The sequence below is a fragment of the Colossoma macropomum genome, unplaced genomic scaffold, assembly GCF_904425465.1.
Source record: "Colossoma macropomum unplaced genomic scaffold, Colossoma_macropomum, whole genome shotgun sequence".
Lineage (NCBI taxonomy): Eukaryota > Metazoa > Chordata > Actinopteri > Characiformes > Serrasalmidae > Colossoma > Colossoma macropomum.
In genome coordinates, this window is record NW_023494785.1 from 34,251,866 (window position 1) to 34,276,474 (window position 24,609).

Consider the following 24,609-nt stretch of genomic DNA (forward strand, 5'->3'; position numbering starts at 1 on the left):
AAAATAGTCCTTAACACTGGCTGGGGTGAAATGACAGAAAAAAGGGCAACAAAAACCAGTCTTTATGACAACTGAGGCTTGTCAGAATAACGGAATAAGACAGAAAAAGTTTATGTAGGTTTATGTCATGAAAGGCTTTTATAGGTGTGATATAGCCCTACGAATGCTGCCCTTCAGTAAAGTGTTACTGAAAATTCTTATTACACATAGGTATATGCACATTTATACAGTACATATCGAACATATTATTACATTATATCCTTTTTTTTGCATATTTGTGCGAACAAAAATCATGTTGAATTGGCCACTAGAAGTGATCCAAAGTTACGTTAAAATTTCTTAAACTTATTTATAGTAAAAGTCTATTCTCCAAATAAGTTAACATGCTGGAGATAGAAAGTTTTGTTTCTGACAGCAACAGTATGTGTGTGACATATACATATTACGTGCACACTGGACATATTATTACATATAGGCAGTTAAATATATATAAAATACATATAGAACAGTATTGAATTTAAGTACTTACATATCGTCGCTGTCGGAACAAAACTTCGTATCCCTAAAAAGGTAACAGGAAAATGAAAAAAATGTTCTTAACTTTCTGTGTAAGTTAATGTAACAAGATCTTTTTGTCATTTTGGACTATTTCTGTTGGTCGATTGATTATGACATTTTGACACAATATAAACAGCTGGTAGCATTTTTATTTTATGTAAAAAAAATAGATAAATAAAAATGACAAAAATGGAGATACAAAGTTTTGTTCTGACAGTGGTATATAATGCATGTTATTATTACAAACAGGTACTGACATATATATATAAAATACATATGGGACATATGTCTGCCCTCATGTTCTGGCATTGCATGAAAGCAAACCTCTGTGTGTTTATGTGTATTTATAAAAATCAGCAGGCTTCAGGGCCGTGGTGACGTCAGTACGATCAGGGCCTTTGTCACACACTCCATGCGTGATGCCCTGCAACCCCCTGTCACTCACACACACACACACACACACACACACACACACACACACTTCCATATATGGGCCCGTCTGCATGGCCTGTGATGTAGCAGAGGCTGTGTGGAAGTCTACAGGGAGGAATTACACCTAATTACTCTAATAATTACTGGGGCAGCAGTCTTTCTTAGTCACCCAGCGACATCACGGCCTCATCTCTCAGTCCTCTCCATAACTAAGCTCTGTTTTCTAACCACAATTAAATACATCGCAAATTAATAAAAAAGCAAAGCAATAATCTTATAATACGCTAAAAGTATGATAAGACAAGCAGCACAATTAAAAGACAAACATTATGGAGCGGTAGGATTTAAAGAGAAGGCAGCTACGTGGCATAGCTTTCATTACGTCTGCTCGCGCTTGTTGTTTCCGTGGCAATAAAGTGGCAGACATTGAAACTGGTCTGTTGAGCCATTGTTATCATCCCTGGCCATCTGCTGCCGAGGAGTGACATTCCGTCTCATTTGCATCGTGACTGATATGGAGAGGCGGGGTGAATATTGGGGGGGTGGGGAGTGGGGGTAAGGGGGGATATTGGAAGGGCATATGCCTAAACACCATGACAACAATGTGAGTGAAAGTTTTTTGCGTGCACGCACACACACAGGAAACAAGCAAAATAAATCAGTGTAAATGTGGAGATAGAGTGAGGGACACAGAGAGAGAGTTAGAGAGAGAGAGGAAAAAAAACGGGCGTCTGTTCCTCCCCTCCGTGGGCCGGTTTGTATGTTTTGCGGATGTGGGAGTGGTGTGAGGAGAGAGTGTGTGTGTGTATGTGTGTGTGCGTACGTGTGTGTGTGTGTGGCGGGAGTGGTGGAGGGCTGCTGCTGCTGTTGATGTGCAAATGTGCATCATATTGAAGGCTGGTGAATAGGGAGGGTGTGACGTGGAAGCCGGAGTGGAGCGCAGGTGCTTATCGCCGGGCTGTCACACACACACTGTGTCATATTCCTGGGGACTTTACCTTTCAAAAAGCTACAGCCTCCGCAAGCATCGCTACAGCAGCATCACGCCGGCCAGGGGACCACCAGCCCACTCCAACTTCCAACAGCCGCTCAAAGTAGGTGTGTGTTTTCCGGCTCTTTTCATATTCTAAACACAATAGTACGGTCACTTTCTGCCATCCATGCAGTCTGGACAGACAGAGAAGAGCACATTTATTTTACTAACCTGTAAAGTTTACATAAATTCGTAGCATAGCTGCTGTAAAAAGTTGCCAGTCTGTGTTGTGCTTTCCTACTTTTCCAAACCTTGAAAAGTGTCTGAACACAAGATAATGTAAATTAGAAAGTGTACTAGACAACAAAAAAAGTTGTGCACCTTTCCATCCATTACGTTTTGCCTGGACTTGTGTCAGCATAGTGTTTAACTTTTTTTTATTTTGGTTCAGATTGACTGACTAGCTGTTTTGTCATGGGAGAGTAGGATAGTGTTGCAGTTTTTAGGGGTTTTTTGCAGCCATCCTCTCTCCAGGTTTCAGCCCATGAAGAGATTAAATAGCTTTTTTTTTTTTTCAAGAAGAGTGACCTATTTTTGATCGTCCAGATAACATTAGATGTCGTCTTCCTGAATTAAACTCACAGCTTTAGTGGCGGGGGTCTAAGCTTGTCTTAGCCTGACACATGTTAGCATTGTGTGTTAGCACAAAGCTTGGACAGGTTGCTCAGGGGGGCTTTTCAGCGAGACAGCTGTACACACACAGCCGTAGCCCTTAGACTCTTATTACACTTTCAACCCTTCCACTTCCAATGGAGGCACTTTGATTGCACTGTTTTTGCCATTCTCATTTTTGATTTTACTTCTGAATGCAGCTTGATGACCATTTCTATAGCAAACTACATTACTTTTTTTATTTTATTCTGTATTGCTTTTTTGGTTATGAGGAACACAATTGTGACTGTTTTCAAACTCGTTCAGAGACACTGAACTACTTCATACTCCAGACTTTCCAACCATAATGGAGAATGTTCATTTGCTAAGATGTCTCTGAACGGCAGGTGCTAGATTACATAGTATTCTGAGATCTGTGTAAGTGACACTAAAACAATTCATTCTGTTATTGCTGTTGTGATTTTCCACAGTACTTTATGTAGTTTTATAAAGGTACAATGCTGTAATTGACATTTAGATTTTGTTAACTTTGTTGTTAAGGCAGTAGATTTTTCTTCACTTAAACTGACCCACTTTTGTATTTAATAAGTCTCCCCAAAATAATATTGTTATATGTGCTGCTTGTTAATAGTAAAATAGCTAAGGCCTGACCATAAATAAGCTGTCTCAATAAATAAATAAATATGTAAATAAATACATAAACAAGAAAATAAACAAGCCTGCCCCAGTTCATTGACCGGTTAATGTTTTAATCTGCATTCTGCGTATTGCTAACATTTGTATTTAGTTATTATGCAATACGTATTTGCATAATGTATTATTAATATGCAGTAAAATGCGGAACTGTAACTGCTTGTCTCTGTGGAGCAGCACACGCTTAGGAGATACAGTGCATTCATTTTACTAGCACAGGCTTCATGGGCCTTGCGTGGTACAGACTTGTTAAAAGGCTTTAAGTATGAGTTTATCTTAGGTCTAGTTTTAGGTCTAGTAACCTTGCAAAGCTTCAACTCCTTATTCCTGCCACTTAAACTGTGAACTAACTGAACATTTTTATGCTAATTTGAGCGGCCTCTTGCTGCTTGTCTGGAGTGAGGCCATAGGAACTGTCCATGGTGCTATCTGAAAAGAGTTTAGCTGAGTGTGAACAAATCTGAAACAGTAGCAGACAGGCGAAGACCTTCACCTGTTTGTGACTTTGGCCTAGCTGACGAGCCTGTTTCAATTTAAGAATAGACAATGTCATTTTTTTTATTCTTTCATGACCTGTTGACCCAATGTGCTTGGCAGAAACCATACGATAAGGCGGTCAACAAGAGATTCTTTTTCTTTTTTTCAGATTTTCTCCTCCATTTTCTGATGAATCCATGTCACAAATGTCATACATAACATTATCCAGCTAAGTTCTCTTTTAACAAGCGCATGGACTCTGCTGCACTCATTAACAATGTTCCAGAACGTATCAGGAGCGAAGACACAAAAACATTTGCTGCTTAATTGTGTATCCATGTAGCCTATCTTGTTACCTGTTTTTTTCCCCTCACTCATGCACAAACTTCACTTAGTTAATCCAGGAAAATGAATTATGTGGATTTAATTCAACAAGGTTTCAGAAATGTTCCATCTGCCACGGAGCAGCTGGTGAAAGGATAAATGTAATTAATTACTTAACTTTTGAACAGTAGTCCAGAAAAACAGGGCTGGGAGACTGCGATTGAGAAATGGAATTGAAATCGGACCACGGCAGAAAGGCTGCCGTGTTTTTTAAAGAGAATTACACGAACACTTCATATTTCATATTTTTAGCTTGTTTTGAGGACCATTTGAATTTGAAGTATAGACTGTATACTGTAGGTAGGTTAAAAGTAAAAAAAACAGATGTTTTGTTGTTATGATTCAAGACGTACCTCACAAACAGCTTTAAAAGCTGTAATGCGATGTCTGTAGGATTTAGATTTGCTTTGAAATGGCTTCTACCAAGAATGAGCAGGATACTTCATGCCACTCGCTGTCTAATATGTTCATGTTACAGGCTCCTATATCACTAAAAGATTTTTTCTTTTGGGGGGGATGGGGGGGCAGCAGAGGCAGTTAAATCAAAAACTGCATTGGTGTGAAGGTGCATCAAAGTCCAACCTCATGAAGTGAATCGTGTGACTAAATCGTGTCTGAACACCAATTCAGACACCATCCAAACACAAACAGGCAGCCCCTTTGGGTTAAATAAATAAAAAAGATATAAGTTTTATTTTCCATGACATGAGAAGGCAGGAAGCCACGTTTTGTAATTAAAATTACATGGACTTTTTTCCCTTCCGCCACCCCCCGCCCCCCACCCGAATATATTTGAGCCTTTTACCTTGATTGTAAATGTTACCTCATTGGCTGTGGTTTTGTTTGTTGGCCTAACTATAAAGGATCTGCCTGCACCCTTGTGGGTTGGGAAGAATTAGGATTTATGAATTTATTTCCTCTGTTGTATTGTTTAAACAGCTTTGGTTCAGTTTTGATCCCTTCCTCTTGGCTTTGAGGCAGTTCCATGGTGTCAGCTGTTGACTGATAGTAAGAGAACGGCCTCACAGTGGGAATGAAAGAAAAGTAGCGGTTGGTAAACACTGATAAGGGATAAATAGAAAGCGGTCAGGCAGAGATAGTTCTGTGGGAGCCCAGATTGTGTGCGGTCTGGTAAAATGAGATTCTGAGCCTGTCCTTTTTATTCTTCTGTCTCCCCCCTCTCCTCTCCATACCCCCCCCCCAAAACCCGTCCACCCCCTCCTCCGGATTGTGGTTGTCTGGAAAATCTCCAGTGACCTCGCTAGGCAAGTCCCCGGCTTCAGGATCCTTTTGTGTTTGCGTGTGCGTGTGCGCGCACGTGTTTTGTTTTTCCTAACAAGGGTCAAGTTGGCCAATGGACATGTCCCTGATGCTTACAGACAGCTGTCATTGCTATGAGAACTCATGGTAATTCATTTAGTGAAGAAGCGCAAGACCAAAAACTAGCATCAGGGAGCAAAGAGAAGAAATCAGAGTGTGTAACCTTATCAGAAAATGTCCACCGATTTCTTGTAATCTGGATTTGTGATTTAGGCCTAATATTCCTGATAATATCGGCCTTTCCCACCCACAGATTCTCGTCTTTTAAAGGACTTTTAAAAGCCATGGAAAGTTTTTACAGGTTTTGCATTTACAGAACACTTGATAAATAACACTTGATAAAATTTGGAATTTAAAGATAGATTGGGATTTATTGGTATTTTGTTGATTTATTTATATATCTATTTATTTGGTTGGTTGGTTGTTTGGTTGTTTGGTTGGTTTGTTAGGACATTAGCACGCTTTTACATTTTGGTCCATATTTTTCCAGTAATAATCCGTTACAGTGCAAGCGCTTATGACACAATATTTAAATGTCTCTAAGACACTTTTTTTTATATTTATGATGAAAGACTTCAGTTGACATTTTATTCTTGAAAAGGTTTTATTATTTTGAAATTTCTTTAGATAGTTTAAATTTCATTACAGTTATTTCAGTTACAATAGTAACCAGTCAGTTAAGAAACATATTTTATTTACACCCTTTTGCATCAGTATGTTCACTTTTTTTAAACTCCCTTTTTTTCATTTTGTCTCTTATGCAATTAAAAAGACCTTCAGAGGTCATACCTTGGGGGTCACCATGTGGTATATTTACACAGAAAATAATTCCACCCATTGTGCAGGGCCTGGCTAATGAGATTGGCCGTTAAGTGAATGACACAAAGGCCGGGGGGTGGGGGATGGGGTTGCTGGTGGGGTTGCAGGGAAAAGGGGGAGAAAAGCCTAAGCGCGGGGTGGACTATTGCAGTGTCCACTGCTTGCCACGCGACACGACATGACAGAGAGGCGCTGGACTGACCCGCCCCACCTCCGTCCCCCCTCCGCCTCTGCAGCCCCCCTTTCCGCCCGCTATGAAAGGCGCATCAAAGGCTAGCAGGGACATGGTAAGTCAGGCGCACCTTTGGTGTCCGACTGCGTCCACTCCCCCCCTGTGTGGTTAGTTCAAGAAAGAGAGAGAGACAGGATAGAGAAATGGGAATGAGAGAGATAGATATATGAAGAGTCATGATGAGGCTTGTGGGTGAAAGGTAGCTTCAGGGGGAACGAAAGCAGCCTTCGGTAAAGCATCACTTCAAGGCCTGTGAGCGGAGCGGTATCTAAAGTTGTTTACTGTCAGACGACAGATCGATTTTGCCACGCTTATGTATTGATTTTTGTGTTTCTTACTTTTGTTTCACTTCACCATAGCTAAACTCCTTGATCCCTAGGCTTATTATTGATTTATTCATCTTTAGACTTATTGTTCAGTATCTACTATTAATTATTCAGTAACTGCTATAAATTATTTAGTATAAAACTAAAATGGGTTATCAATTACGAGAGTGAGAGACTGAAATGTGTGCCCACATTTGGGTCCTTTCAATTTAAGGGGCTAACTGTGATAAGTTCTTTTTGATGTTGGCTCCAATATGTCGTGTTTGTTTTTGTTTGTTTTGTTTTTGCAATTGAGTACATATTTTAAGTATTACCTGCAAAGACTTTCCTTGAAAATATTTTGAAGGAAATTACATTTATTGTGAAGTTTTAACTCTAACTACAGAAAGAGCTCAATAAGAAGAGAATGAAGAATTATCTTTTGCAAGAGAGATATCTAAGATGTTTGTGAGAGTTAAGGTTTCTCTTAAGCGGTATAGTTTAATGGTTATATATCTTTACAGTTTGTGAGTGATATGATGAAATTATTTTTGTGCTGCTGCCAGTGTGTAAAGTTGGGCTTTAACCGCAAAACTGAAGTTGACTCAAGTTTCTATGTGGCTTTGAGTTTGACTTGTTAATCGTAACATTGCCCAGAAAGCATAGTGGAATAAAATCAAAGGTCACTTTAAAAACCGACTTGCAGTTCTGTTTGTGGAAACTTTACTTGCATGGACATTAATCAATAAACTGAATCAGAATAAAATGTAATTACTTCTATTTTAACTCTTATTAGTAAGTTCTGTGCATAAGTTTAGGAGTTTACTTGCACAGCAAAGGACATATGGTTTAAATATGTGCAGAAGTCCTTCTTTTTTTATGAAACCCAAGAGTTAAATTAAATTTACATCTTGTTAAAAATTATTCATTTTATTGATGCATATAATCATGATTGTTGCCCATCTGCTGATCGGGCACGCTCTGGTTCAAATTCACTGCACAGCCCTGGTAACCTTTTAAGTACAAAATAGTGTGGGCTTAATTCCGTCATCCGTGCCTGTCAATTCAGGCAGATGCTGGAGTATACCGGTGACACTTGTTCGTCAGACAAACTGGTGTATGATTGAAGTAATGGCTCTGCACAACACAGTTAAGAAGTTATTATTTAAGCAAGCTGACAAGTTTATGGTGTGCATATGCATTTGATTTATTAGAAGGTTACAGGATGTGACATTCAAATCCACAATCCAGCAACGACACCCACCCAAACCACCCCCCACCCCCCTTCCCTCCCGCCCGCCGTTTCAGCGAAATCGGAATTCACCATTAGTCCTCTTCTTAACGCGTAAAATACTTATGCACAACTGATTCCAAACAAAGCTTACTCGGACTGGGACTTGGTATGGCAGAGGTAAATCCGAGTTAACATGGATTTAGACTGGCATGAGTTAAAGGACTAGAGTTTGTAATCCAGGTGGCCGGGGGATTTTGCCACACACTGGCAAAAATCACTTAAAACTCCCAGAGCGGTCCGGCGCTGCTGTATCCGCCGCTGCCGCACATCTTCCTGAACTGGCGGCGGCGCGGGCGGAGATGTGCCGAGCTGTGTGCGCGCATCCGTCTGTGCGGGCGCCAAAGAGGTTTTCTGCCACATTAAGGAGCCATTGTTTGAGTTTGTGTAGACTCTTGCTTTGCCGCCTGGTTTTGTTTGACCAAGAGTGGCACCTTCTACGATCGATTCCTATTCAAATGCACTTGGTCATTTGGGCATCCCCTGTGCTATCCCACTTTCCCCCTCTAAATGTTCCTTACTGTGCAACTAAAAAGCTTGTTTTTGCCCCTGCTTAATCCAACAAAACAGAAGCCTAATTAACCCTCATTCGGACGAACATGCTGTTTGGGGGTTAGATGTCGTTGCCGGAGCTCAGCGGTGGCAACTGGCCGCCGGTTTCCAAACATATGCCACAAAGGGCAACCTTTCCCTCTTTTCCCCCTCTCTCCCTCGCTCGCTCACTCGCTCTCTGCCCGCGCTCCCGGCTGGAACGCTTGAGCAAACAGGAGGGGACGGTGTTTGTGGAGGCTGAAGAAGCGGTGGTGAAGTGGAGTTGTTTAATGACAGCAGCAGCTGACTCATTAGGCGAGCACAGTGAAAGGTAATTAACCCTGGGAAAAGTACAGCTGCCATACGAGCTGTTCATTTCGGCGCAATCTGATTAGGAATCAGGAGTTTAAAGGGTGCGCTCCTTTCAAACCCTGCCCCCTGATATACTTTTTTCTCTCTCTCTTCCTCACTGCCTTACCTTTTCCCTTTCTTTTTTTTTTACCCAAGGGCACTCAGAGCACTGGAGACCTGCCTTTTGTGCTAGAGGATTTAGCTCGAGCGCCGGCCAAGGTTCCGACAAATTGCCGACCACCTGGTAGTACTCAGGCGGACGATCTATAGAGCGTGCTTCCTCAGGCCGAGACAATGGCCTGGATCGCTGTGCGGTTGTAACAGAGAATAGGCATGGAAGTCGTCCCCCGCTAACACCTGGCCTCGATTGTGCCGTCTCATTTTCTCCCCGGCGCCTCATTGTTTGCCCCATGCATGGACATAAAGCAATACATTGGCTTTCTCCCTAAAAGATCAACCAAGGGTCACTGCATTTAAGATTTCCACAGATGGGTTTAGGAACTGCAATTAGATATAGATGAGATAGCAGTCAAGACAGTTTATAAGAGTCAGTTGTTAATTTGTCAGCTAATGGTACTAACTGTGTTAGTTTGCTAGCTTTTATATGTTTTATGTTTTATGATGAAATCTGCTGGCAAATATGCCCTTTTCACCGTTATAAGAAGTCATGGCAGTGGAAACATCTCAGCATAGTGAGGAAATTGACACTCAGGACTTTCTGAGTTCTGACACTTTGCACCAGCATTTTGTCCCAGTCGAAGTCTGCTGTGTAACCTGCAAATCAAGTTTACCAGAGGCTTAAATTCCCACAAGTGCTTCCCAAAGGTGCCACCATCTGACTCGTTCATGATCTCATCTTTTTTACTGTTGCTCCCATCATTATCAATGGCAAGCGTAGCGAAGCTCCCTGTTATGCGTCAAAGATTCTGGATTCTCAAATGTTTCGCCTGACGACTTCAGAGGTCGTAACAGAGTTCATGAGTTGTCTCTAGAACGTCACTTTGACAAACCTCCAGATTTTTTGTTTTGTCCAGGTTTGTATCCTATCTCTTGGTTTTTATCCCTTTGTCCAGTTTGCTTTTATTATTAGCAGGTCTTCAAGTGCAAGTGCAAGGACTTCAAGTGGTCGCATTACACCCTCTGAAAAGACAATGTGGGCATCTATACAATAATATATTAGCATGGATTTTACTCTAAAAACTACTACATGAACTACTTCCGACGGTGTATTTTACACTTTTAGTATTAACATACATTACATAAGTCTGCATGCTTTAAATAGTAGGTGACTAAAGAAGTAAGCCCGTGGCGTATCGAGAGTTACGCCTTCACAACGACCTTTTCTCACTTTGTCGATTCGCCTATCAGATGAGAAATTATTGAAATATTCTTAGAAACATACTTTGGAATAAGTGTTTGTTTGAAGTTCCGCCCACATTATAGACCTAAGGACAGATGATGTATTTTAGGGAAAATTATGCTAAAACTGATTAGACTTGGCCTAGAAATGCAAGAGGTTCATGCTTTAAGTGGAATTTAAGTTAGAATAGCTGCTTAGGAGTGCTCCAATTTCACACTTTTACTTTTCTCTCTCTCTCTGTCTCTCTCTGTCTCTCTCTCTCTCTCTCTCTCTCTCTCTCTCTCTCTCTCTGTCTCTGTGCTTATTTTCTACTGATCCTCTTTTTATGAAGAAAATCACTGTTGCCCAAATACTGAACACTCCCATGTGATCTTTAATTTTTAATTTCAGACTTTTTCCAATTTGACCATATGTATTTTGTTTCATGTTTCATGATTACAAGGTTTTGATTTATGCGCGCTTCATTTGCATTTGAATAAGCAGTGCTAAAAGCATTGGCGTCTTCTTTAACCTTGTCATTCGCAAGTCCGACATTCAACGTTCAACTCCGTTCAGACGAAACCTGTCAAAGACATGAGGTAGTATTATGTTTAAGGCATTTTTTTTCATTTGTTTTATACAAACAGACCAAAAAAAACCCTCTTGTGTTTTGTGTTCGACTGAGCGTTTTTCCCCTCTGCCATTACACCAAGACGTGGTGAGGCGCAGCTATCTTTGCACTTTATTACGCCAAAATAGAAAACACTTAAGCATGTAAAATTAATGTGGAAATCATTCCTGGGGTAAAACTACAAAACACAGAAGTTATACCCCTGCACGCTCACCCCTTTCTCTCCTGCCCCCCACCACCACCACCCCACCACCACCTCCTCCTGGCAGATCAGAGTGTAATTGCCAGTAATCAGGTCTGTTTGCAGCTGATAAAACCTCGGCGAATGCGCGGAACCCTCTTTGTGTGATGACTCAATTATGCCCGAAGAGTGCCTCATCAAACCTGGCCCATCAGCTGCCTTAATAAATAAGGAGACACAAACTTGCTGCAGGCGCATTGTAATTCCATTCATTCCATAATTACATTCAATCCCGCTTTAACCCTTTCCCCTCCACATGCGCCTCCTGCAAGAGGGGACAAAGAGGGAGACGGAAAGAAAGAGAAAGAGAGAGAAAAAGAAGGGGAAGAAAAGGAGTGACCTTGCACTGGGCCCCTGGCTCCATAATTCAGACAACGATACTGCCTGAGAAAGGTTAGAGAGGGAGAAAGAGGAGGGAGGGAGGAGTATTAGCAGAGATAGCGTTCAAGGTCTTTATTTATTCATTGTCTGGTAGCTCATGCAGCTTTATTCAGTAATTACACTCAAAGTGCAATCTAATCATAACAGTCATTCAGCAGCGGGACAGGCCGCCGAAGCCTTTTGTAAATCTCTCTTTTTTTAATACTTTCTTTTTCTTAACCGTCATCCTACCTACTCTCACTTGCTGTTTGCTGTACGCATTTCAAACTCAACACCTACTTTGAATCTAAAGATCCAAAATATTAACCAGTCTGAAAAAAATATTTTGTTTATAATTTTTGGCTGCTTCAGGTGTTTTTTGTATGGAAAACAATTTTCAAAGACATTTTGCAGCTATATTTTAGTTTTCAGTGGGTTCTCGAAAAAAGAATTCAGATTTTAATGACTTTTGCAACTTCAGTTCACTTATCAGTTACTTTTTGCAACTGCAGATTAGTTTTTGAAAATAGTTTTGAATAGATGTTTGTGACTGCAAAGTAGTTTCTGCATCTGTTTTTGCATCTCATGTGGTTTCAGTGACTTTTTGAAACTGCGATTCAGTATGAATGACTGAGTTTATGCTACTTCTTTCCACTGCAAATGATTTTTATTGACTTTTTAGAACTGCAGTGCAGTTTCCAGTGGCTTATTGCAACTGCAATTCAGTTTACAGTAACTATGCAAACAAAAAGTGACAAAAAGGTATTAATCAATGTCAATGTTGTATTGAAACATACTGAAAGATTGACATTACATCATAAATAAATGAGTTGGGCCGTTGTTGATATCATGAAGGACCTCTGTAAGTGAGAGGAGAAGCAGATTTGAGATGGGTGTAAGTGAATCTTAGGTGTATTGTTGCGGAGTTGATTATTGAGCGTTGATAGTTGATAGTTATTATGCATTTGATGTGTTTCTCAGTCCCACCAGAATCTTTGTGGGCTGATTTTGTAGCAGCCTTTTGCAATATTTATAAAACTGTAGAATTTCGTAATGATTGTGAGTCTGATATTTATGCAACTTGTTTTGAATGTAGTTTTGTTTGTTTCTGCTAAAAACAAGGAAGAAACAAGAAAAGAAATTAGCAGCATATTTCTGCAGTCATACATTCAGGAAATAAATAACAAGCGCTCCATAACAATAATAATAACAATAATAATAAAGTAAAGTAAAATAAGGTGCCCTCAAACCTATTTTGGTAGAATATCAAGCAGAGTACCACTGTGTAATTCTGAACTAGACCTGAGCGATATCCAAAATTAATCACAATATTTTTATAATTTGTTACCTCCCAGTGCACCGCAAAAGCACACATATAGTCTGCATGGCAGACGGCATGCTGCGCAAAAGAGACACACTTCCAGTTATTGTGAAAACATTTATATATAGTCACATGCAAAAGTTTGGGCACCCCTAGTCAAAGGGCATTTTGTTGTTTTTTTAAAGTGAAAATAAGTTCTCATCCTCTTCAGTCAACACACATCTGCACATTGTAAAGCAGAATTACTGTTTATTTGCTGAATTTAACATAGTACAAAAAATATAGTACAAAATTGGCCTGTTCAAAGGTTATGGCACATTTTATATTTTATGTTTTTCCAGTATGTTAAACTGGATAGAAAAATAGAAACTATGCACAAAAAATGACATATTTAAGTTTGTTCTCTGTAGGGAATGTGTTAACTTATTTTCACATAGAAAATCAATAAAATGTGTCATTTGACCAGGAGTATTTAAACCTTTGTATGCAACTGTATATAAATGCTTTCAAAATAATTGAAAGTATGTCATGTGCCATGTGCACTGTTTGTGTGTTTTTGCGGGGATGATATAATTGATAATCCCCATTTTTTAACAACAAGAAAATACTGTGATTGTTTTTCTCGGATATCGCCCAGGTCTAGTAAGAGTCTTACAATGCTACTTTGCTTGATTTTCAAACAAAAAAAAGTTTAAGAGCACTTTATTTTACTTTCAAGAGTTGTGAACATAGAAATAATGCGGTGATGGTTGGTTGAATTTGCATGAATTTCTGATTGTGGATGCCTAAAGGGACTGCTCTCTTTTGACGAAATGAAAATGCTAGAAATAGCTTGAGCAATTTATTGTGTAATTGGTCGTAGAAGTCTTGCTTTAAAATTGACATAGTTCTTACCTTGTTGTGCTATCAGCTTGTAGCAGTAATACTGTGAAAGTAATGATGCATTGTGATCAGATTTCATTTAATTCATGCTTTGCTTACACACACATGGCTGTGGGAAACATAGCAGATGGGATTGGGTGAAGAGCACTGGCCACACACGCACACAGGGGCTGCTGTGTTAGGAAGCACTTCCCTGGAGACCCTGCAGTCTTAGCCATCACTGTCCCAGCCCTGCAAGGGTGCTGGATTTGAGAGAAACCCCCCAAATTATGATTCAGCAGATGACGAGATGCTTCAAAACAGTGGGTCGTCTTTTTCTTATGCTAATAAGAGCCCCCCTTTTCCCCCTCACACCCTTGTGCTTGTCGGCAAGCTTGGAAGAGGCTCTGTCATTTTTTAAGCCTCACTCACATACATACTCACTGTGTGTAAAAAATGAAAGATTGGACAAAATAAAAACTTTTAACTGAGCTCAATATATATAAATTATGTAGAAAAGAATTCAGAGTAATTCATCTTCATTCCACTGATTTAAAAAGTTTTCTTACTTTTACAGCGCATCTCTCCCTCTCTCTGCCTTCTCTCTTTCTTCACAGTAAAAAAGTGTAAACCTAAAACTTCCTCAATTTATCACATCCAAAACATTTACATGAGCTCACTCATTCAACGATACCTAATTCAGGATAATTTAAAAGGTTCAGATGGGATATACTGGAACATTTTTAGTTCATGTGTAACAAAGCATAAAGAATAAGTGAGGCAAATCCATGATGCAGTGAAGTCTGAATAGTGAAAACAGGCAACTACAGTACTGTGCAGAAGTCAGAGACCATCCTTCGTTTACCTAATTTCCAGTCAAAACAGCTATTAAACACATACTATTTTTTAGCAATAGGAAAAAGCAGAAAAAAATCTTATCTCTCATAGAGAAATGCTTTAAATGCTGTTTACCTGATGAAGACCAGTTTTGGTGGGCTACCAGGTTTGAACAGTTGTTAGGATCACATTTTTTCTGTATCATTTAATTGTCTTTTGAACTCCAGTTTTGCAAACCCCTGTTTTTTTCACTTATTTTCATTTGTCTTTCCCCTTTCCTTATGCAAGCTAATTATCTTATTGCTAATCTCCTCAGAGAAATCTTGACTTTGGCCATTTTGACTGGAAAATTAATAAATAAAGGGTACAGTATCGTATGGATCAAAAGAGCAAAACTAATAATCTTAATCCAAAGAAACAATTCAGACTGAGAATACAAAGGGCTCAAAGTTGTAAACACAGAAAGCTGTGGCAAGACTTTGCAACATTCTGAGTGGCAAATAGAGTCCACACAGGGTGTATGATTTAACCGAGTCATTGGAACAGCTGATGGTACCTGATGGTTAGTAGGCCGGTGGTGCCAAGGGCTGGTCTGATGATCTATCTATCTCTCTCTTTCACTCAAAACAAGACAGCCAGGTGTTGATTCACCATAATCAGGGCCGTCTTGATGTGGAGTGCTTAAATATTTTATTTACAGCATCAGTCACATTAGTCACATTAATCTCACTACTCAGCCGCTTTAGTCCTCAACCATAGGGCAGCGTCTTCTGACATTCCACATTCTACATGGTCATGTCTTAGAAATTCCTTCTCCTTTGGGCGAATTTCCTAGACAGTGAAGCCCAGCACTACCATATAAAGGATTTACAATAGCAGACAGCTGGTCAGGTAACCTTACCCTCGAAGTCCTGAAAGCACAAGCCTCAACCTCAAGTGAGCTGGTCTACTGGATGGACATGATGACTACTGGCACAACATCAGCATCAAATTTGTGGCAACCCCGTCTGTCATGTATTTCAAATTTACTTCAATGAAATTGTTCCACTGCTTGAGGAATTCATAGTACTGGAGCATCCTACAGTCAAGCAAGGTCATTTCTTTACCTGCTGTTTTCCTCTTTGTCCCCAGAGGATGCTTTTCACACCAAAGCCCTGAGGAGCCGAGAGAAAAGACAGAGCAGAGAGCACAGCAACTCACGGACTTTATTGCCTTGTAAAGAAACAAAGGTAAAAACAGATTTTTTTTTTCTCAATCCGGAAATCAGGAGTGGTTCTGCTGGATACTCCTGTATGATCAGATTGTATTTAATTAAAAATTTTAACGATTAATACTTTACAATATGCAACAATACGCTTTTCTGAGCACATCGCCAGTATTTATGAACACTGATAAACTGCATTTTTCATTACAAAGACAGATAAAGTCCTGTTTAACTAGATTTAGCATAGAATCCCTCACCTTGATCCTGGCAGAAGTCTGACTTTGAATCTGTGTAAAATATTAGATTGTGCAGGAAAAGCGACATTGAAAAGGAAAAGTCAACTCATCATGTAAACGCTGTTAGCATTACTGTTGCAGTAATGTGGCTATGTTACTTTCATAGGCGACAAATTGTTTAAGCAACATTACATTCTTGGGACACCACCAAAAATGTGAAGACAAAAAGAGACTTTAGTTTGTGTGGGGTGGGGCTGTGACACACGGTAGCTGACAACAAATCTGCTCTGTTTCTGGATGGTGAGGAAAAACTTGGTACCAGCTTCTTCCAACAAAGTTCACCTCAACTTAAATCCTTTGTTCTGATCTTAAATAACAGTAAAAAATAGATCAAGACAGTGGTCACTAAGCGTGATCCTACCTTCCTGTGGAGTTTAGTTCCAATTACAATCTACCACACCTCCAGCTACTTACCTTCTTCAGAAACCCTTGATATACCGGATCAGATGCATTACTGTTAGATAAGTGGGGGCACCATTTTAGATGCAAATTGGGACTAAACTCTGCTGATCTCCAAGAGAAGGGTTGGTGACCACTGGATTAAGACAATAAGTTACTAGCCCCTTTAAGGGTTCAACAGTGTCTACCACCATGCTTTGGTTAAACCAGAGATGGGGACTCAAGTCAGCGACTCAGATTTGAGTTGTATTTTGACGGACAATTCGACTCGCTCTTACCTGATTCACAACTTGTCTTGGACAAGATTTAAGAAATATGTTTAATCGCCAAGTGGTAAATTAACAAAACATTTCCTTTCTGTACTAACGTGTGTGACTTTGTCTGTCAGTTTTTCTGTGGTCTTGCACGGTCATTACTGCAATGCCATTTTTGCAGTGGCATCAGTTTAATGTGACTTCAATATTGAGCCTTTCATTTGAGAAAAACCATCAGTCTGACAGACTGAACAAAACACTATGTGCAGTAAATATGCTGTTTAAAGGCAAGAGGCAAAACAACTGTTAACAGTTGGCTAGTTTGTAGTTTGGATAGCAGTATGCTAACTAGCACAGTAGCTAAAGTTGTTAGCTAATGTAGCTAAATTTTTAGTAAGTTACAGATCACATTCTTTTTAAATTTAAAATAAACCTGAATTAACTGGATTACACTAGCTAGCTATACAAACTAACCCACAGTTCCAAGTTGTTTGGCCTCTGTTTGCCTTTATTTATTGCACTTAAGTTCTGTAGACTGAAGGTTTTTGTATAATGTAAGGCTCATTATTTGAAGCTGTGTCTGACAGGTTTCTAAAAGGGTTTAAATTTATTTAAATAAGTAAACTAAAACTTTCTACTACAGACTTGATACTTGACTCATATTTGCATGACTGTCTCTGGATTAAGCAGTGAAGTGTCAACCTTTGCATAGGGCAATAGCTGATATTATTTGAAGACTTGATATTTACCATCTATTGCTTGGTCCCTAAGCCTTAAGATGCTGCTTAGAGGCTCTTAAAGGCCACTCAAAATGTATGGAAAATGCAATTACATAACCATGTGTGAAAATACAGCACTTTGATAGCATCTGTCCAGATTATTCAAATAAAAGCTGTTAGTGATATAATGAAGTGGTGGAGACTGATGATGGCTATTGCAGTACACAATCAAAGCAGTCAAAACATTCCTTGCTGCTTCAAACAGTTCCGTTTTTTGTACCTGCCGCGAAACGTGAACCTCTGTATCTCCATAAGTGCGTGTGTGTGCAAAACACTGAAGAGTGTAATGAACTAATCAGGTACATTAGTTATTACAGAATGTAATCTATAGTGTTTGGGAGTTGTTTGTCTCGATAGGGACCCCAGTAATCAAAAGTAATGAAGCTATTACGCTCTGGGAGCCGGGAGAGGGCTGGCGTGGCATTAAGAGTGGACCACATAAAAGGTTTATTAAAGGAAATTAAGGCCCATCACTGCCACACCTGCTCCCCCTATTATAAATGTATGACAGGTCAGTGCCTTCAATCACAACAGCCAAGCAGAGAGAGGAGAGAGAGAGAGAGAGAGAGAGAGAGAGAGAGAGAGAGAGAGAGAGAGAGCGCGACAGAGAGAAAGAGAGGAGTCATGTTTCCCATTACGCCTGGAGTAACAGCACAGCCTGTGACTCAGAGAGAGCCCGCCGCAGCCCCTCTGACCACTATACACCACCATCAGCCCGGAATAATTACATTTAATAGGTTTTATTTGGGATCGGCAAGGCGACGCTGGCGTAGAGAGAGAAAGAGAGAGAGAGACTGAGAGACAGAGAGGGTATGTGTGCGTGTGTGTTTTTGGGGGTGGGGGGGTGTGGGGGGTGGCATTAACAACTCTTTTTGTCTAAAAACCCTCCTCGCCACTACTTTTTGTAGCATGATTTTACGTCATTACATTTTGGCCACTGCTGTCTGGCCTCTCCCTAAAGTAAGCCTGTCCATCTCTCGCAGCTTTTTCAGGTGTAGTTTGCATCCATGCTGGTCCAATTAAGTGAATACCATGGACAGAAAATATGAAAGCGTTGTGCAGCATGAGATTCGACCCATGCAAGTTTTTTTTTAAATCACAGTACTCATCCAAAGCAATCATACAGAGTTGAAGGCCTGACTACTCATAAAACATGTGTACCGTTTATTATGCTGAGGGAAAATGTATTTATTATGTATTATACTAATAAATAAGGCTTGCTGCCTCCTGTTTCAAATCATTATATGTCATTATTTCCAGGAATTCATAGTGTAACTTAGTTTATTGAGCTAGTTGCTGTTTCGGTTGTCAGAGTTCTAATGTTCTCTGGCTTGTTCGTTTGTTTTCTATGGTGCAGATGCTTACAGTGTACTTGTATAAATTCTATATACCCAAGGACCTCTGAAATGAAGGTTTCATAAGAATCCCTATTACTGTGCGCATCTACACTAGCTCAGCATACATTCTGTACTTTGTTATTCAAGTGGTTCATTTCAAGGTTTTCAACTACTACATAGCTTTTAAAAGGAAAATGCACTTTTTACTCTACTATGTCCTTTAATCCACACATTTCCGTTTCATTTGATCTACAGGGTTTGTCCAAACTGAGTTGTGTTTGCCAGTGTGGATATTTGTAGCAAATATTAAGTGAGCCTTCAGAGAAGGAACCTGGATATACTGTATGGTGGAGGAGGACAAAGGGCAATAGGCAATGATGTTTAATTGGACAATTAGCTCTCATACGAGCAGTTTTAAACAATGTGCATGATTAGAGTCAATACATTGCTATTAGAATGGGAAAAAATGAATTTGTATGAAAGATTTTGCATTTGGTTATAGACTGCTTATCTTTTCTATATATTAAATACTTTATCATGATAAGCTCTTCCACTATGTCCTCTTGAACAGAACGTCAGAAGGTCACTACTCTTATTTTGACAATTCCAGGGTGTCTTTACTTTAATCCAAACACCACATACAGCATGCTTACTCAGACTCACTGTCATTTCCGTCAGGTTAGACTGCTCAGTTACTGGATGCTGTAACTTGATCTTTTTCTGACCCACTGTCCAACTTTGTTTCAGATGGAATCTGAAGGCGACGAGAACCGCATCGAACAGTGTAGTGGCGATGCCAGTAAGTGTTCCTCCATAATAACAATAGCACATCATCACACTTCCACCACAGATTCATCATGTTTTTATAAATGATAACAATACTACCCATGTTCTCTACAGAGAACACACTTGTGGACATTTTAATGCAAAATTACTGTGTCTGCTGAGTTTAACATATTGGAGAAAAAATAAAACATAAAATGTGACCTGTGGAAAAGATACAAGATTTTAAATTTTATGTTTTATTTTTAATTTGATCTTTTCCAATACCTTAAACATGGCAAAGCAATAAAAATTTTGAACTAAAATTTGCAGAAAAATATTATATTTAAGTTTGTTCTATGTAGAGAACATGTTAACTTATTTTCATCAAAAATCAACATCAATAAAACATGTCATTTGATTGGGGGTCTTCAAACTATTGCACATGACTATATTTACTTTCTTTACAATATATTTATCATGTATCTAATTTATAGAACATTGGTAGGATGAATATATTGAAGCTATTATATCAAAACTTTACCACTCTGTTTTTTCAGTTTTTTTCTTTCAATATGTGATAATGCAAGTTGCTCTTCATATTGTGCAAACCTTTTATAATAAAAAAAGAGAATAATAATAACAGAAAGGGTCCAAAATTACTTGGAATAAAGTGATGTTCTATTAACTGACATTTAAAAAATGGAGAATGTTTTTCCTGTACTAAAGTTTTGTTACAACACCAACAATCTATGAAATATTATCTCTTTGTGATCATTCTCCTTTCTATTTTTATTATAATAAATGACTGAACATTCCATTTTGTCGCTATCAAAATAATCATAAAACTACCGAAACTTTACCAAATATTTTAGTAGTGACTGTTTGTTAGCAACAATTGTAGCTAATTTTGAGCAGAACTCAAAAAAGCTAGCCATATTTATCATATTTAAGCTATCATATTTTTCAGTGAACCACAAAAACATCTACTTAATTGCAGAAAATATGTGTTTTGGTAGTTAAAAATTTGAATGATACATACTGATTTTCAGATTTTGGGACACATTTACAAAACAATGACTGCTAATCTAACTGCTCACCATGTGGCCATGACAGGGATGCAGTCTCTCTTCCTGTTCTAAAATGCAGGGGTGTGGCTGAAATAAATCTCCGCCTATGGACCAGACCTTGACGTAGTTAAACTCACAATAAATCTACCATTTATTTATTTATTTATATTGTGAGACTAATTCAATAGAATGGTCCATATACTTAAGCTTAACTGTATGTTTAACTTATATAATATAAATATTAAAATACTGTAAGTTAGACACCAGAAGGTATTTTAAGATTCAGTACAACTTTTGGGGAACAAAAAAGTTATTAAATCATAAAAGATACATCATTCTGGACACATGTAAGAACACTTGTTCTTACAGTGAGGTTGAAACCTGTAGTAGTAGAATTGTGTAGTAGAATCATTTTATACATGTAGCTGCAACAAGTTCGTTTTATACTATTGAAAACACTGACGTTTCAATGGTACATTAATATATGTGAGGTATATACTTAAAAAAAAACCTTTAAAATTCTGCATTTTTTGCAGTTTTTCATGTGCTCTGCTGTGCACCTGAAGAGTCAATTCAGCAGACCCACGTCACATATTGTTCATTTAAATATTAATCTTATTCATTCACAGAGCGGTTAGTGTGTTGAGGTGATGCATTATTCACGACCAGTGCCTTCATTACGCTGCAGCTTTGGCTTGGATGAGTTAAGGAGTGCCTGTGAATGGAGCGATTGACTGTGACATGACTAGGGGTGTCATTAGGGCTCGGTTTTTGGAAGCCGTGTACTGTACCGCTCGTCCTACAGCAGCGTTTAATGGGACAGCAAAAATTCAGAGCAGGTTGATTGAGTCTTCTACAAGGGGTGCACATGAAGTTGTGAATGAGATTCCTCTTGCTGTCATCAGTTTTTCTCTCTCTCTGTGGTTCCTTCTCACTCTCTCTCCCTCCCTTTCTCTCTCGCTTTCTCTCTGTCCCTCCTCCAGAGGGAATTCTCTCAAGCAGCGCTTGAGAATCACTTTGTCTAAACTGTAATTGTTATGCTACGTTCTCTGTTTTGAAGAGGACGAGACGTTTCTTTTTCTGTACAAAAAGAAACGTGAAGCATGTCGTCTGCACCTCAGTGCTTTCCCCATGAATAAAGTTGTTCATTCAACTCTATTTACCACCAGCTGATGCTGAGCAAAAACCCTAATACAACGACAGTGTTCTTTTCTCCCTTTCACAATGTGGCCTTGCACTTTCAGAGATTCCAGTTGTTTATTTACAACAAATATAAGCCAGTCAGCATCACAAGGTAGAATCATATTAACCCCTTACATGGCCAGGGTCTGCTGACGGGCCCAAAATTTTGTTTCTGAGACTTTAAATAGGAAAGATGCCGGTGAATGAATTTATGTCCCAAGATCTTTTTAAATGCCCCTGCAACAAGTAGTTTTCAGCAGGCATCAAGGTCTCAGCATATGTGGAACTTCTTCAGAGCTATAGGAAACATATCCCAGGTGGCTTCTCATGACGCTGCTTGGGAGAATGCCAAGAATGTGTAAAGCTGTATCAAGGTGAAGAGAGGCAACATGGAAGAATCTAAAATAGAAGATATTCTGAACATTTGAACACTTTTTTGGTCACTGCATTTTTTGGTCCATGTGTGATGTTTCATACTTTCTGCACTATTATTCCAAAATGTGGGGTTAGTAAAATCTATGAGTAGACATGTCCAAACTTTTGACTGGTGCTTTACATCTGGTACTGTATATTTCAAAACACACTTATTAGCTGATAGATCTATTATTTGTTTACTTTTTGGCTTCATGTGCAGATTCTATGTTTCCGGTGGAGACACCCTCGACACAATACTAAATTTAAATGGTCGTTTGCTGTTATTGCAAGGTGTCACAATGGAATGAGTCTGAGATTTCTTTGGGGTTAAAACAAGTTTATGCTATAACCCGTATTCATGTTTTTCATGCAGCCTCCATATTAATGACTGTCACCTGCTGCGGTGCAATGGGAGCAATGGTGCTACACTCACCTACCATTTTAAACTTCTATGAGTAAATGACACAAGTGTAACATTTACAGACTCATTGTGTTGTGTTTAGTACACAATCCATCCCTGTGTTCTGGTGAAAGCATGAACATTATTAAAAGTACCTACTGACGCTGCTGCATCAGCACTGGATAAGTTAGTGATACAGATTTGAAGAAGAAAAAACTGTGTGAGCAAGAGAGAGAATATGTGACATTTTCTATAAGTAAAATAAAAATGGTTAGGTTGCCTTAGTTATTTAACGTTAGGTAGATCATAAAGTAAACTGTGTGGATCAGCCACAGGGTTACACATAGCGCTAATATTGATAAGTTTGATTAGTTTCCATGGATTTTGCATGGTAAACTTTGATGTTAGTGATCTTACTGATAAAACACTGAAGTTGGCTTAAACGGGAAAACAGTAAAACATTTATTTTCTGTTTTCTGATGGCTGTTCTGTAAAGCACACAGAAGCTAATGTGATTCTTCTGGTGATTAAAACAGCAGTACGGTCATACAGTGTGGTCTCTTGAGGCAGACGAATATGAAGTGTGGTGAGTGTAAGACAGGTGAAAACACTAAAGACAGACTGTTAATTAATTTCACATAACAATTACATAAATAAGACATGGAAATGATTGCAAACCTTTACATTTCCTTATTCAGCATGTGCCCAGTTTACAATGGTGGGTTAATGTAACATTAGAAGTTGAGCCCAAAACTCATTGTTATTGTGGTGGCTTTCCCGTCTGATCTCAAGCCACTAATCTTCCATATGTGAAGTTGTGGTGTTATTCATAATGTATTCCATTAGAAAAGCATAGACGTGCCCACCACTGCTGATTATACGTGTGAGGCCCAAGTTAGCACAGCAAACATTCACTATGATTCCAGTATTGAATTGATAATAATTCAGTTTTTCTATTTTCAGCATATTGGGTGCCAATATATTATGCTCCCCTGGTTGGATTTAGATGAGTAAGCAAGCTGAAGAGAAACCAGTGTCACGCAAAGCTTAAAGGCCTATCAGACGCTGCTATAGCCGCTGTGAGACGGTGCTGTGAGATGCTCTCCTGCAGTGTGGCTGCCCTGGAAGACAGGAGTAGCTGCGGCCTGGAGCATGCACAGGTGCAGGTCCAGCTTGTGGAAATGCAAACATGTGTATTTACCCACCCCCATTCTCTCTCTCTCTCTTTCTGTCTCTGCCTCTCTCTCTCTCTGTTTGCAGTTATGGCTGACTGCGTCGCTGACACTCACAGGTAAGCCAGAGTTCACAGCTTCCCCACAAGCACAAATATGGTGCCTGGTCTGTGCAGCACAGCCTCAGCCACACAGACTATCCACTGTTCGATTCAAAATCCAAACGTATTACTTAGCAGACCTCCAACCTCACATTTCCATTCGCCTATCTGAGAGCTTGGTTTTTTAATTAAAAACATGAACGCTCCTGTGATCAGATGGTCCATTAAGCCTTTCTGGCAAAGGATACATCTAATAACATTGTAGCCCATTGTGCAAGGCAGCATATGAGTATCTTCATGAAAACAAATAGTTCGGCGTTTTTGGCACTGCAGAAAAAGCTAGTCCCTTTTCCCAGGTTTCTGTTTTTGTATTTCTCCCTGTTATATCCATAAGTGCTGTACTTTTGACTGGAAAGAAGTACAAGGATTCTAGATGGGTAAACCCTGTATCATCAGGAACCCAGCCGAGGCTCCATATGGACTTTATGCTTGACCCACATTTCACCTTTTGTAGATTGAGAGTCAAGCACAAAGTAAATTTCAAAGGACTAATTCACAGGACTAATTTCAGTGCTCATTTCAGTGCTACATTTCTAAAGGAATGATTTGGC

The 24,609-nt window shown here is 39.3% G+C and overlaps 1 protein-coding gene across 1 annotated transcript in view; it reads left to right on the forward strand.

The window, feature by feature from the left end:
- The first annotated feature begins 1,835 nt into the window (after positions 1-1,835).
- The window catches only part of st18 (ST18 C2H2C-type zinc finger transcription factor), a 52,748-nt gene continuing 29,974 nt past the window's right edge, over positions 1,836-24,609 (forward strand). The window contains exons 1-4 of the mRNA XM_036592003.1: positions 1,836-2,088; positions 15,760-15,857; positions 19,645-19,696; positions 23,986-24,016. Of these exons, the coding sequence (XP_036447896.1) occupies positions 19,645-19,696; positions 23,986-24,016 (83 nt within the window). The 5' untranslated portion in view covers positions 1,836-2,088; positions 15,760-15,857. The remainder of the gene's footprint in view (positions 2,089-15,759; positions 15,858-19,644; positions 19,697-23,985; positions 24,017-24,609) is intronic.